Source organism: Scardinius erythrophthalmus (genome assembly GCF_964197995.2).
Source record: "Scardinius erythrophthalmus genome assembly, chromosome: 2".
Classification (NCBI taxonomy): Eukaryota; Metazoa; Chordata; class Actinopteri; order Cypriniformes; family Leuciscidae; genus Scardinius; species Scardinius erythrophthalmus.
This window is the reverse complement of record NC_138222.1, coordinates 10,278,063-10,294,269: the sequence shown is the minus strand read 5'-3', so window position 1 is coordinate 10,294,269 and position 16,207 is coordinate 10,278,063. Positions and strand designations below refer to the sequence as shown.

General features: G+C 37.2%; 1 protein-coding gene across 1 annotated transcript in view; it reads left to right on the top strand.

Moving 5' to 3' along the window:
* Positions 1 to 12,517, top strand: part of dhx15 (DEAH (Asp-Glu-Ala-His) box helicase 15) — a 50,128-nt gene extending 37,611 nt beyond the window's left edge. The window contains exons 8-14 of the mRNA XM_081359821.1: positions 48 to 197; positions 510 to 618; positions 3,312 to 3,503; positions 5,885 to 6,007; positions 7,429 to 7,619; positions 11,710 to 11,879; positions 11,998 to 12,517. Coding sequence (XP_081215947.1) covers positions 48 to 197; positions 510 to 618; positions 3,312 to 3,503; positions 5,885 to 6,007; positions 7,429 to 7,619; positions 11,710 to 11,879; positions 11,998 to 12,115 — 1,053 coding nt within the window. The 3' untranslated portion in view covers positions 12,116 to 12,517. The remainder of the gene's footprint in view (positions 1 to 47; positions 198 to 509; positions 619 to 3,311; positions 3,504 to 5,884; positions 6,008 to 7,428; positions 7,620 to 11,709; positions 11,880 to 11,997) is intronic.
* The last annotated feature ends 3,690 nt before the right edge of the window (positions 12,518 to 16,207 follow it).

Below are 16,207 nucleotides of genomic sequence, written 5' to 3'. Positions count from 1 at the left end.
TGGTGTGCATTTATTATTCACACAGCTCTTTCCTTCTCGTCGCACAGGTGTATAACCCTCGCATTCGAGTCGAGTCGCTGCTCGTAACGGCTATTAGTAAGGCTTCAGCCCAGCAGAGAGCCGGCCGTGCTGGACGTACGCGCCCGGGAAAGTGCTTCCGGCTCTACACCGAGAAGGCCTACAAGACTGAGATGCAGGTTTGTGTAACGGATCATTACTGCTGTAGGCATCTGGGAAGCGATTTGATTATATGCCAGCAATGTTGGTTGGGTCATTTGTTGATCAAACCACAGATGGACTCAGTGGTCAAGCCAGACACTGGTTCCTTCACAAGTCTTTAGTACTTCTGGTCACTTCTAGCCTTTTTTTTTGTACACTCGTACAAATGGAAAATGTCCATATCAAATACATTTGAATATTTCCTCATGAGCTGCAACTTGAGAGTATTAATAGAAAACATCAGCTAATTTGTTTTCCTTTTTCTCTGTTTTTCTCTGTTATCCTGTCAGGATAACACATACCCTGAGATTCTCAGGTCGAATTTGGGCTCTGTGGTGCTACAGCTCAAGAAGCTTGGTATCGATGACCTAGTGCACTTTGACTTCATGGACCCACCAGGTATAAAATAAAGTTTTGAGTTTGTTCCTCAGTGTCTGATACTATAAAATGGTTCTGTGTTATGGGGCAGCACACTTCCTCACATAAACGGACTGATATTTCGGAGTCTTTGCTTTGATCGTGTAATTGCTTTTATGCTATATGAAGACTGATGTGGAAATTCATTAAAACTGCATGATGACCAGACTTGTAGTCGCGGAATAGTAACGACTGGAACATTTCCTTGTGATTGGCTCATCATCTTTTCTGAATGGTTCATGACCTTAAAGATCTCTAAAGTCACCCTAAAAATGCTGTCTTATTAAAGCTTTCTACTTCTTGTAATACTGATACATTTGACTACTTAAAACCACCTAACTAAATGTATGGATGTGTAATATAAAAGACAATTTTCAGTATTGTTTAGGGCTGCCTTCAAATAAGATTTTTCTTGTCAACTAGTAGTAATTCATGAGTATAATTAATAATTCACTAGTAGTAAATCTATGTATTTGTTTACCTGTATTCAGTAAGCATGGGATTAGATTCACTCAATCTGGCACACAAGAGGCCAAATGAAAACAGCAGGAATTTGTAGCACTGGATAAGGCTGATGGAAGCCTGGTGACATTTGCCAAATACTCGCTTAAACTTTCCTTTCTTTAATGTACCTTTTAGCTTTCCTTCTCATTGATTTGCCTTCAGTTAACACATCGGCACGTTCCCCTGTTATAGTTCATTTCTGATGTGGTGTCCGCAGTGTAAATTACTTTTCAGGCGGGCTCACTGCATGGCATCTATACTTAATTATTTCCCAAAACGGATTACTTGCGTTACTTGCATTGCACGAGTAAATGCTACATCCTTAAAAGTATTTCTGATATACAAGATCAATACTTATTTATAATAACAAACTGACCGTTACACTTTAAATGAAGTTTTCCTGACTCATTGATAAAGACAGCCACAGTCTTTCATCCTATTCAGCAAACTTCTCCAAACCTTAGGCAATGCTAATTTTCAGTTAACATGCAACTGGTCATTAGAGCCAAACTCTCTAGAGCCAAAGGTCAGTAATTGAATTTGTTGGTGTGTGACCAGTGTTGATGCATTAAGTAGAGCTTCCTCCCTATAATTGAATTAGTGGTGCTGCTGTTTGGAACTGCTTGCATGTCAGATGAAAAATTAGCCCCCTTTGTCTTGAATTAAAAGTTAGTTGTTGTCCAGGGCACCTCAGCCACAATGTTTTTACTGCAAACCGATGGCTTTCATTTGCCTCTTATGTTGCTTTTTTATATACCTCCAATGAAGCTAATGCAAGTATCCCATATTACTTTTTTCTCATGCTTTGGTTTAGAATGAGTGTTATGTATCAACTATGATAATATTGTAATTGTTGTTTTAACAACGTGCCTAGTTTTCATAATTTCAAAAATTAAAGATGGTCCTACCTAGGGGTGGGTGATATAGCCTCAATTATATCATGAAATTTCAAGAATATTTGTGATAATGATATTTATGATGATATAGGAAATTAAAAATGTTTTAATTACATTGATCTCACATAAATGTTTGCTCACTCATTGCGTTTTTACAATGAGGTAAGTTTGTTGACTTTACACAACACAAGGAAGCTTGAATCTTTGAATTAAATAAAAAAAAGTAGCAAAAATGCATACAAATAATAGGTACAAATAAAGAAGTTTTTGGTTAGGTCTAACAATAGTATTCGGAAATACTACAGAAACTGAATGTAATCAAATGTAAAATAACACTGATAGTCTTTTAGTCCTGAGTCCTGACTAAATTAAATACATAGGCTATTAATTCTGATTCCTTACAATTAAAGCTATCTTTTGTTGTTTTGACGACAGCATTAATGACAGACACATATGGCTGCTGTCACTTTTAGAGCTAGTGCACGGATCCATTACTGTTCTCATTATACAGTGTGTCACACGTGTTTTATGATTATTTAAGACATAACCGACTGTGTTTATGAGTATACTAACCAAGACCGGAATTTCAAAAGAATTTTGCGCGTTTTTTTTCTCGTTAAAGTGATATGATCCGCGAAAAATAACTTTTGTTACTTGCAAGCTGTTTGTGAGTAGAAAATTATAGACTTTAGTTACGATGCTCTGCTGGCCCGATTGTGCAAGTAACAGTTCCGTCATGTCCCGACTCCTAAACGCGAGAGTGTAGTATCGACACTTGCAGCGCTTGGAGGGAGAGAGAAGAGAGATAGAGCACCGCTGAACACTTACACGGTTTATGAAATTGTGTCTAGGAGAAAGTTTTAAAATGATTGATTTGATTGTATAATCTGTGTGGATTCATTTAGGCTACACATACAATCTACATGCTAAAGTGCTAATACGTCGTTGATATTGATATCGTCATCAATTGATGACCTATATCATTGATATCGCGATATGACACTTTTTTTTTTTTTATCATGTAAAAGTTTATTCCGGTGTTATCGTGGACGGTACGATATGGCACACTCCTAGTCCAACCTTAACTAAGGGCCAATTGACAAAATATTGTCCAATTATTGTTCAACAAAAATATAATTTTTGTCATTCTTACACACCTACTCATAACACCTCCAACAACCTGGCAACTACCCATGGCATTTTCCAGTGGCATAGTTTAATTTACAAAAATTTCACAGTTTATTATTGTATTGTAATATAACATTTTTCTGGCAGCTCCTGAGACCCTGATGCGAGCCCTGGAGCTGTTGAACTATCTTGCAGCGCTGAATGACGATGGTGACCTGACGGAGCTGGGCTCCATGATGGCTGAGTTCCCTCTCGACCCCCAGCTGGCCAAGATGGTCATCGCCAGCTGCGAGTTCAACTGCTCCAATGAGATCCTGTCCATCACCGCAATGTTATCAGGTAGTATGTGCTCATGTACACACATGACCCCTGCATATGAATTATTAGACAAAGAATGGCTATGAAATCTAACGGACTATGAAATATTAATGCTTTGTAGCTCACTCATTATCAATTAGAAGTGTGTCTGAATATGCTCAGGACAAAATAACAAAAAGATGTTAGTCTCCTGTTTTATTGTCTACATATCCACAATTTTAAGTTGCCAACCAAGTTAATCATAATGGTTGCATAAACAGTCTGCTTATGCTTTTAGCTGCTTGGCTGAAGTCATTATATAGAACGACTCTCAAAGGAAAGACTCGCAAACAGTCAAGTCTCTTAATGTGTCGCACTGTAAGACTGCCAAATCAGAATGGTGCTTGAGCTATTGAATGTCTGTGATGCAGAGGGGTGGGGGAGAGTAGGACATAAAGATGTAAAGTACAACCGCTTAAGACAGGGGTGTCCAAACTAGTGTTGTGATATTTCGATATGTGTCGATACTGAAATATCTGAAACGGTTCCATACTCTTTTTTTTTTTTTTCTGCAGTATTGATACACCAATCCCAGCTGCACGTTCTCGGTCTCTTCCTTTCCACAGTGAATTGACACACACAACCCTCCTCTCTCTCACTCGTCTCGTTCGCCCCTGTTGAATAGTGCTTGTATTGCGCATAATTTTAGTAATTCCCACAGGATTCATGCTCACATCAAAAGCGCGCACACCACTGATCTATATAAGTGCCGTTCACATTAAGCCGCCTCTTAAACAGTTCGCGAGTACCAAAGTGACTTATTTTCCGTGGCTTGTTGCACTTAAACGGTCAAATACATTAAAAATTTTTTTTTCAAAATGCCCATTTTGCAGAGTATTCAGGTGAATACAGTCAGTCTTCCCCAATGGTATTGAAAATGGCATAAAATATTTATATTTTTCAAGGTATCGTAAGTTGGAAATTTCAGTATCGTGACAACACTAGTCCAAACTTTGTTTAAAGATTCGATGTTGTGGATTGAAAAAGCCTTCTAAATGGATCGTTGTGGCACAATCTTTCTCCTATTTTTCGCATCAGTGTTGGAGAATGTCAGCATTATTTCATCTGGCTTTAAACTAGTTTAAATCACCAAGACATTTGTGCTTGTACCAGAGAACTCTGCACCGAACTGGAACTCTTCTCACTGGATCTCACTGCGCTGTTTATCGGTAGCGTGATCCAGAGCGGTGTTGTGCCCAGCGAGTAAACTCATTTGCTCTATGCTTGCGCTGCGCTGTCTTTTGGTCAAACTTAATAAATGGTCTATGTGGTGCGGTTCAAACAAGTAGTGCTGATCTACTTTTGGCGCGTTTAAGGTTCCTCACACAACGGAAATGGCAGCACTTAATTAGTTATCAAATTGTATTCACTCACGATTTACAGCTACACCTGGCCAAAAATGTAGTGCTGTCACCTTGTGTTGACATTGTGAAACTGCATGATTTGTAAATTATGCGCAGCGGGACATGTAATATATTTTAATAGACAGACTTTGGACACCCCTGGCTTAAGAGCTATCATTTACTAGCGCTTTAGAGGTTCAAGCTTTGTTTAACAGATCTGAACTGACCTGAGTAACCCTTCTAACAATTCTGGGTTCCAAATCAGGTGCTATATAACCTAAAATAAAAAAAAATATGAACCTCACAGTTTCCTATTTAAAAAATATGAATATATATATTTTAATATTTTAAAATCCACTTTTTTTAGGACAAAATTTAAGATTTATGTATTTGAACTGCATATCAAATTTACATCCATTTTGATTACTGTTTTAACAAATTTAATAAGTAACTTAAATATATATATATATATATATATATATATATATATATATATATATATATATATATATATATATTTGAATCTTAATTAAAAATTAAAAATTTAGTGACGCATATTTTTTAGTCAAATGAAACGGGTAAGCTTTCTGCACTCAAAGAATCATGACATTATTTAATTATTACAGTTACAGTATAGTTAAACAGTTTAAAACTGGAATCCAAACGAATGTAAATGCAATTCAAATAAATAAATTTAGGCCTATTTATTTTTGTGCAAATGGCAGCATGTATTTTAAATGAACGTCAGTCAGGTTTGACTCTGTCGAGTGACCTCGTCCCCCCAGAAAAATGATCAGGCCACAGGTTTAGCTTAATTTCCACTGCAATAATTTCTCTCTTCCAAAAAGGCAAAACGAAAAGCCGAAAGCAGAAGCTCTCCCCCCACCCCGTCCTACCATTTGGTGTAGTCTACCCTGTGCCGTGCTCTAGCCTCAGAACTAGGCCTTTTGTCCTGTCTGGGTGAACGCTTGACTCATCCCTATGGGCGGCTATGTTGGGGCCCATACCAACCTTGTTTAGTCCCACAGTGCTTTGTGCGTCCCACCGAAGCCAAGAAGGCAGCTGACGAGTCCAAAATGAGGTTTGCCCACATCGACGGGGACCACCTGACCTTGCTCAACGTCTACCACGCCTTTAAACAGAGTACGTATACACACACATACACTTGCATCTTATACTCATGTGAAATGATTCCCTCCCCCCATTTTTAATTAGCCTAATTGCCTAAATCTATTACAACTAATTTCAGGTTGTTTTTGTAGGTGGCTGAAAATCGTAATTTGTTTCATCAAAATCAGTGCCTTCGAGGCACCATGGTACTAAAACTGTTCTGAAAGGCACAGCGAATTATGTGCAGTTCATTTCTCACTTTAGCTTCCATATTTTCTCAAACTCTCATGGGGTTTCTTGCATCTCACTCGTTATCTGGTAGCCAGTGCTTATTTGAAACATTCTAAAAATCATGAGAGAGTATTTGTGTTCATGTGATGCTGACAAGTTTCATGTTACGGCATTTTAATTTGTCAGTACAAAGAAGTCCATGTGAATTTGATTGTGTAAATTGTATAAACCCTTGACATTAGAACCAGATTACATAAATATAGAAATTAGCAGAAACAAGAGTCTGCAGTTAACACTTTGGACCAAACCTTTGATATTCATGATACATCTTTTTTTCACCCCTTAAGGAAGCCATCGGTTATTTAAACCATTTTGTTTAGGCAGAATTTGCATTGGGGTATAACACGTTGAAAAATTGCAGCGCTGGCCATTTAGGGTTTTCACCACTGTTTTTCAAAACACAAAGTTAAAGTGAAAAGTTTTGTATTCACAACACAATTCAGCACACAAATGTAATTGAAAAGTAATATGTTTCAAATCGTAAGTGTACTGTCGTAAAATCATGAAATTTCAGTATTTGACATTTTAATGTATTTATATAGAAGTAAAATAAGACAAATATTAGATGTTAAATACTTTGTAAATAGAAAAATTCAGTTAATATGCTGTTTTATTTTTCCTCACAAAAACCGTGGTTATGGTCAATTCTAGAGTGTCAGCTTCTTGTACGTGTTACCCACTTTTAATGACAATTAGGCATTTAATTGCTTCATACAAATGTTGCAGTTCTGCTACTCTGGGTCTCTGAGGGTTGCATTTCTTCCAACTAAACAATATGTGCCAATAGCTGGTATGCTCACAATATTTCTTGCATTCCTAGTAACACTCTACATGTATATAAATCAAGCAAGCCATTTGTTGGTTGATTCCCACGAAAGCAAGAAGCATGTGGTTCTGAGACACTGTTTGTTTGAACATCCTGACAACATTGGCTCAACCAATGGCTTGAGTTTGGGGTGGTACTTTGTTTGGCCTGTCAGTAGCAGATATGGAAAAGTGTTTGGAAAAATTAGTTTGAAAAGATTTTTTTAGCAAATCCATTTTGTGACGCAATAATTAGCAATTTAGAAGTTCATAGATGATTTTGCAGTGCTGGTCTGAGTTCAGTTCTGCTTGTATGTTGCCCTTAACCTGGTTTTAATGTGTAACCATTCTATTCCAAGATCACGAGTCAGTGCAGTGGTGCTACGATAACTTCGTGAACTACCGCTCACTGATGTCGGCTGATAACGTGCGGCAGCAGCTCTCACGCATCATGGACCGCTTCAACCTGCCACGACGCAGCACAGAGTTCACCAGCCGAGACTACTACATCAACATTCGCCGAGCTCTAGTCACCGGGTTCTTCATGCAGGTGTGTCTGTCTATAAATGTGCCAAAAATGTTCACTTACATTTGTTCAGCCTGTTAACTGTCAGTGTCCTGATAGCGGGATGGTTGGTATGCTTTTTTAATTGTGTTTTTTTCTCCTTCACACATTTTAGTAATCATCATAAAGTAGATATCAATTGAAAGATTAAATACTGAAAACTATTTGAAATTGCGTAATGGAAACGATACATTAAAGGGGGGGTGAAATGCTCATTTTCACTCAATCTCCTGTTAATCTTGAGTACCTATAGAGTAGTATTGCATCTTTCATATCTCCAAAAAGTCTTTAGTTTTATTATATTTATAAAAGAAAGATAGGCTGTACCGAGTCTTTCCGGAAAAAAACGAGCGGCTGGAGGCGGGCCGTGTGGGCGAAGCTAAAGCTGTGCTTATGCGCCGATAGCTAACACCACACAGAGTAGGGCTGGGTAAAAAATATCGATTTCTCGATTTTAATCGATTCTTATTTTTACGAAACGATATCGATTCTTAAATCCCAATAATCGATTAGTCATCCTGTTTTCAGTTGATGAATTAATGGAACATTGTTGCGCGCATCCCATCCAATAAATCGCAAAAATCTTTGTGCTTTGTTATTATTGATATGAAACAAAGTCTCAGATTTCAAATTATGTCCATTTTCTTACGAAATTCAAAAACATAATTACCATTTTGGCGCTGTGGCCTGAGATCGCTCTGGCGCAGCTCAGCTCTAGAGAAGCAGCAGCGCGGAGCGCACATGACCTTCTCTTCCGCCTTAATAATACCAGTTACAGCGCGAAATAAACATGAATGAGCATCTGAAAGTGTGTTAAAAGGTAGAATACAACTTATCGAAGTCCGTATCATGTCACATGGAATCGCTCAATCAGTGTTTCAACCGTGGAAAGACGTTAGTAAACAATGTCATGTAACGTCACATTTACCTCAGAAAAAACATCCCATAAACTCGTTAGTCAGCTAGAAAAATTAAAAAAAGAGGAGAATTTTGTTAAATATATGCACCATATTACATATTCATTATAATTTTTAATGTTCTTCAATATTTAATGCATGTTTGAATAAATCTGGATCGTTTTTATGACAGCCACCATTTCAATTTGTATATAATTTCAAATAACTTTATTATTATTAAAATAAAAGTGTTTGTATACAACAGGGTTTCCGCGGAGTCATAAAAAGTCATAAAACGTCTTAAATTTAATAATTAGAATTTTAGGCCATAAAGTCAAAAATGTCCGGATTTTCCATACAAGGTCATAAATTTCATTTAGCCACGTCTTAAATTGATATGCTCGTTCATTCATTGGTTCTACCATTGCCTTTCCCCCCTGAAAATGCGCTGGCGGCATAATGTTAAATGCACAGGTTAAATGCACAGGTTAATTCCCAATAAAGATATTTATTTTGTTAAGGACAAATGACAAATATTTGAATGTTCTACCTCAGATTTGTGAAATGTTCACCTGTTTTAGCAAGTGTTTGTCATTATACTTTCTGACAATAAAGAGTAAAGTTAACGCTCTGGTTTCTACAACTTTCACTTAGAAGCAACAGTCTGCCTTTAAAGTCTGGTGTGTTTAGTAGTTGGCTCAAGCCTGTTGCAAATAATCAGTATCAAGAATATTGCTGTCTATTAATGTATTCAAAGCTGTCTTTAGGCATTTAAATAATACATCTTGTTACTTTCAATGAAAGTCAATAAAAAAAAAAACTTTTGAAAGGAATTTGAATGTATTTTTCGTAATTCGTGTAGGTCATAAATTTCAATCATATTGGTCATAAAAAGGTCTTAAAAAGTCTTAAATTTGACTGACCAAACCCTACAGAAACCCTGTACAAATCAGTTCATTTTTACCTTCAATATTATAGTAGGCTGATGAAGCCTATAGGCTACAACTGACTCCCATAGTTTACAATATTTGTTCCCCTTTTTTTCCCAGTTTTCCTTGAGAAAATTTGCAGTGTATTGTACCTGATATCCAAAATAATCGATATTGAATCGAATCGAATCGAAATCGAATCGAATCGCAAGCTTGTGAATCGAAATCGAATTGTGAAATCTGTCAATACCCAGCCCTAACACAGAGACATTTGTTCAACAGTTTTACTCACCGCCCGAGATGAGGTACGTTGATGATCGTTGATGAGGTACTGCTTTCGCTCTCTTGCTCTGGTCTACGAGTGTGCGCGCGCCCGCGGTTTTCCGGCAGAAGTGCCCTTAGGACCCGTATAAGGAAATTCCGCCCCATCTGACGTGACACAGACCCATACTCGAAAAAAACTTTCCGAAACTTGTGACAAACCGGAAGGACAATTTTTGGCACAGAAATACTCCTTCAAACGTACAATTTAATTTTTGAAACTTTGTCCATGTTTAGCATGGGAATCCAACTCTTTAACAGTGTAAAAAACTCAGTATGCATGAAATAGCATTTCACCCCCCCTTTAAAACCGTTTTTGTGGGCTCAAATTGTGTGATACCAAAAACAATTTGGATCACAACTTGGTTTGACATATGGCTGTTTTTTTTTTCCCAAATGGTTTTGTAAACCTTTTTTTTTTTTTTTTGAAGTGCTTACACTTCTGCAATAATCTCCTAAAGGTCTTTAAAAAGAGACCAATATTAGGTCAATATTCAATTGGGGGGGGGGGGGGGGCAGTTTACAGGTTATTGAACAATGTGAAAAACCCAACCTAATAAGCTTCTTCAGTCCTGCTAAGGTTTTGAGTGCAGAGTGTTTTGAATTGCAATTGCTGATATTGTGCAAAGACACATATTTTTGGTAAATTGTAATGTCCATTGCTATTTTCCTCTTTTTATCCTGGGCAATGTCTTCAGCCTAGAGCAGGCATCCTCAAATAGCAGATCGCACGTTCCAGCTGGACCGCCAGACAAAATGACAACTGTAGCACCATTTTACCGTTTCTACATTTTAAAGCGAGCAGCACGTCAAAACAACGGAGCTGTTCACTCCACAAGCGCTCAGGGCTGTTTATGGTTATGGTCATTCTAATGTTTTTATCTAGTGCCAAATGCGCTTCATTCAAGCCCTTTCGGCTCCATGCGCTCTCCTGCTAAAGACGTAAAATGCTACGGTTATTTTAACAACAGTAGCAGAAACATGGTGAGCAGCAAAAAAGAAAAAAATCTCTGAAACGCTTCAGAAAACGAGAACGCAGCAAATAGTCATACATTCACTATATAACTCTGACCATTCAAACCAGGTTTGTGACGCTGTTTTTATTTATTTATCTATCTACATTTAGAATTTAGGCCTATTAAACAGCATGTTAAGAGCATTTTATAATAAACATTGGTATAAATGGGAATTATTTGTAGCTGGTAAAGACAATTAAACTTTTTGAAATATAGAGACTGGACCAGTCACAATAGATCACCCTCAGTGTCAGAATGACAGACGCCCAAATCAACAATTCTGTAGAGTTGAATATAGTCACAGCTGAAGGGGTTTCAAGATTGTAACACCCTTTAGCCATGATCATTTATAATAGAACAGCCTTAGATGGCCTTACAACTTAAGGATTTAGTTAAGTCTTTGTCCACTTTAGTTTTTTAAATCCTAAACTAAAGTACAGCTAGTTTTAAAGTAGAGCTTGATTTCTCCTCGTATTCTCTGTCTGAATTAAAAGATACCGTGTCTGTTGGGAATGCTGAATCACTGAGGCTTGCTAATGTAATGCAAGGCTTTTTATCAAAGTGTGACCATTTAATGCATACAAGAAATCAAGGCAATTTTCGTCCCACGTAGCGCAAATAAATGACGTTTTTATCGAGTCGCTCTCCGGGAAGGGGGTACCTGAAACAAGTGACCTGACTAGTTGAATTACTCCATTAATATTGAAATATTTGTCAACATTAACCTTTACTGGTGAGACAAATTTGCACCTGACGTCTCTGTTTGAGTCGGCCGTTTATTGAGACTGATTGCCCGGGTTAATCTCGACATCCTCACACTGCCTGTGTAGGTGCCTGAAGAAACGTCAGTGTGTACGCATTTGGTTTGCTTGTGGTTGATTTATTTGTTAATTTGCGTGTCTGGTTTTATCAGGTTGCTCACCTGGAGCGCACCGGCCACTATCTCACAGTGAAGGACAACCAGGTGGTCCAGTTGCACCCTTCCACCGTACTGGACCACAAGCCCGAGTGGGTTCTCTACAATGAGTTTGTGCTGACCACCAAGAACTACATCCGCACCTGCACTGATATAAAACCCGAATGGTAAGCTAAAACATGCAAATGCAGAATTTGTTTGTGCATTGTTGGCAAAGAGTAAATGTTTTTGCAACAAAGAAAGGAGAAAGTTAGTAAACATTCTGTGTACCGTCTCTTCCTGTAGGCTGGTGAAAATCGCTCCACAATACTACGAAATGGGCAACTTCCCTCAGTGCGAGGCTAAGAGGCAACTGGAGCGCATTGTTGCTAAACTTCAAACCAAGGAGTACTCTCAATACTGAACCTAACCGAACGGTATAAGGACTATACATTTTGAATTCAGTATGCGCTGTGCAATGCTTCTGAGGTTGTACATCATCACACATTGTCATTCAACATTAGATTTCTGTCTGTGTTTTGTTTTTTGTTTTGATTTGTCGTCAAGATATAATTATTTTTTTATAACTCTTTGCTCCGTGCTTTGATAAAAACAGTTAAATTGGTCGATTTAGGCACTAATGATTGATTGGGAGCAAATGCTTAACAGGGATACCACCATCAACTTTTTTTGCATGAGCATTCATGTGGATGTTGACATTCCTTATTGACATTGAGAACTTCCTGCTATGTTATTGAGTAGAAAAGTCCCTGTTTATTCTGTAAAGGAGCTTTTACTTCAATAATAAAAAAAACCCTTGATATCAGTCATGCTCAATCAAGTTCATGCGTACTATTATTTTTGTTGAATAAAAATAAAAGAATAAATTATACAAATACTTACTGCATTAGCTAATGAGGAGGACCTAAATTGCACAAATGCATTCACAGCTTTGCAGTTGCAATCAAAATAAAGAAGTGTTGACCATAATGTTTATTGATGGTTTGATAGAGATTTATTGAACGAGTTCTGTTCAGCTAATGTTTCTATAAATGTTTTCAATAAATTAATGTACATCAGTGGTCATCTTTGTAAGGGTTAAGATTAGGGCAGTCATGTTAATGTGCTCATTTATGAGGTTAATTGCATGTTTTACAGCATTCATTTTTTATAATCATATTCAGCCAATTTGGGATTCCAGCAGTTTCCTTCTGATTTCTAAAGACTGGTCGAAGAAATACTTTGACCCATGAATGGTTGTTTCACACTGTTGAATACAAACGCAACAATCCAGTATCTGTTAATGATGGAGGAAAAACTAGGTATTTCATTCATACCTTGAATGCTATTTGGAGCACAAAATATTATATTTTGAAAAAATTTGTGTGGTTTAATTTGAGTTCAAGATCATTCAGGTTAATTTTATTTCTCTGGTCTCTTAATTTGATTCAGTTTGTAAAGCATCACTGTTATGCCCTGTTAGTGGAAAAAGTTTTTTATTAGTTTAAATAAAGATATTAACATTTTTAAAATATAAATATTAGATGAAAAACTTAAATGTAGATGAAAATAAGAAATGTTGCCTTGGCAACTTAAACTAATAAAACGTATTAACTAAAATAATATATATTGTATAATCTAAAATTTCTTAGACTTGAACTAAAATGAAAATATAAATATTAATAAATGCATGTCATTTGTGCAGCATCCGAGGGTTTCAACTGATTCGAAAATAAATACTTGATACTCAATACTCAACTTCTGGTGAGTCGGTTTTGTTGCAGAGCTTGAAAGAAAAAAAAATGATTGAAGAGCACAAAGCAGGTGATGGATACAAGGTATTGATTAGCCCTTGCCCTTGGAGTTCATCAATAATTAAGAAATGGAAAGAGCATGGCTGTCAATGTACCTAGAGAAGGATGTCCTCAAAACCTGAGTGGCCATGCAAGGACGACACTGAGAGAGAGGCCGGTGACCAATGAAGGACTTACAAGCTTCAGTGGCTGAGATTGAAGAGACTGGATCCAACAACTGTCATGTGGGTGCTTCACCAGTCACAGCTTTATGGAAGAGTGACAGAGAGAAGCCACTGTTGAAAATGTCATATGACATCTCTGCTGCAGTTCGCCAGAAGGCATGAGGAAGACTCTGAAGCCAGATGGAAGAAGAATCTCTGGTCTGATGAGACCGAAATAGAGCTTTTGGCTATCAAGCTAAATGCCATTTTTGCTGTGCATTATCAGAAACACACCATCCCGACCATGAAGCGTGGTGATGCTGCGGGGAACTTCTCTGAAATCAATGCAACAAAACACTGGTAATTCCTGGAGGAAAACTCGATTCAGTCTGCGACACATGCGACTCGGGAGAAGATTTGTTTTCCAGGTCAATGACCCAAGCATTAAGCCGAAGTTACACAAAGTCCTGAAGTGGCCAAGACGAAATCTCAAAAAAGTGCTGTCCATTCACAACCGTCATAAAACCAGACTGAGCTTAAAGGGATACTTCCCCGATTAGCATTAAGCTTTGTCTCAGTAGAAACCCGGTAGTATTTTCGAATGACTGTGCTTCCCTCCCTCACATCGTAATCGGAGGCTTTTTTTGGCCAGAGGCGAGAGACTACAGCCAGTAGTAGGAGCTCGTTCCGCATGTTCTCAACCCGCCCACAGGGGGTGGGATCTCACGATAAAACGGCGTCTTTTCAGTTTCGAGTCAACTAGTAGCCTAGTTGTATCATTTCTTCCGATACTGCCCTCTGTAACTGGTAGGCGTGGCTTGGGAGTGGCCTCATGGGGCACCGAAGCAAGTGCATTCTGGGAGTTGTTGTCTTTCATCCACATGAGCCAAAAATAAATTTTCTGGCTTTTCTCAGTCTAGAAGACACCAACTTCTAAAATAATTTCCCATTTCTACTACATAAATTACTCAATTTAAATACACGTTCATCTTTCCAGCGGTGAAATATCCCTTTAAGCAGTTTTTCAAAGAGGAAGGGAAGCATCGCAGTGGCTGACTGAGATTCATCCAGACAGACTTAAGGCCTGTGAAACACTTCGAAAGGCACATCAACTAAGTAAAGTTGCTCCATTTAGAACTGAATTGAGAATACCTTTTAAATTCCAAATCAGTTACTGAATTGGAACTTAAGGTGCAAAAAGAATGCAGAATGCAATTCATATTTGATAGTAAGGAAGTAGAATTAAGATTAATTTCAAAGAAAATCCATGACTAATTTAAAAATAGTCAAATTTAGTAAATTCCTCCAACTTTCAATTCAGCATTATATGGAGTGTGACTAATTCACACTGATGAATGCAAAGGAAAATTGCTTGACTAGTCTTTCCAGTTAATCATGTAATTTCGTTTTCTTCACGACTTATCATAAGTCAGTTAAATATGTATATTGGTCTAATTTGATTCTGAAAAGTAAGACTGATTACACTAGCTAACTACTAGTTGATCAAACTAGTTCTTAAGACACAGTAGTGTCTGTATATGCAACTGGTCCCTGTTCTCAAAGTGCCTCTCTTATGCTGTTATATTGTTTGTGAATGTAAAAGGTCTGCAAAGATCAAAATGCAGATAAATGGAGTTATTGTCTCCCAAAGGAAAGAACCAATTCTGCCTGAAACGAGTCGTCAGTAATTCCAGCCTTACTTCCTGCACAAGCCTGCGTAGGTTTGTAACAATTTTGCATAATGCCTGCCTATGGTCTTTATTAGCTGCCTGCGAACATCTGTTTTGACCTGCCCTCAAACACTGTAGTTAAAGCTGAGGCTTGGAACCAGGGTTTGAAATTAACTTTTTCACTCACTGGCAAATTTGGCTACTAAATTAAGATACCAGCCATTCAGAACTTCAACTAGCCAAACAAAAGAACCAGATTAACTACGTCACAGCACATGTGATCCTTCAGATATAATTCTAATATGATGACATTTATTATGATTATCAATGTTAAAAACAGTTGTATAAATTTTTTTTTCAGGATTATTTGATGAATAGAAAGTTCAAGAAAGAAACTGAATTTATCTGAAATTGTAATATTATCACTACCGTTCAAAAGTTTGTGGTCAGTAGGCAAATTTTTTTTTTTTTTTTTGTGTTAAGAAATTATTTTATTCAGCAAGGATGCATTAAATTGATCAAAAGTGACAGTATAGACATTTATTATTTTGCAATAGCTTTCTATTTCAGGTAAATGCTGTTCTTTTGAACGTTTTATTCATCAAAGAATCCTGAAAAGAAATTGTACACAACTGTTTTCAACATTGATAATAATAATAAATGTTTCTTGAGCAGCAAATCGGCATATTAGAATGATATCTGAAGGAACACTGATGACTGGAGTAATGATGCTGAAAATTCAGCTTTGATCACAGGAATAAATTGCATTTTAAAATGTATTCAAATAGAAAACGGTTATTTTAAATTGTAAAAATTTCACAATATTATTTTTTTTGCTGTATTTAAATAAATGAAGCCTTAGTGAGCAGAAGAGACTTTTTAAAACATA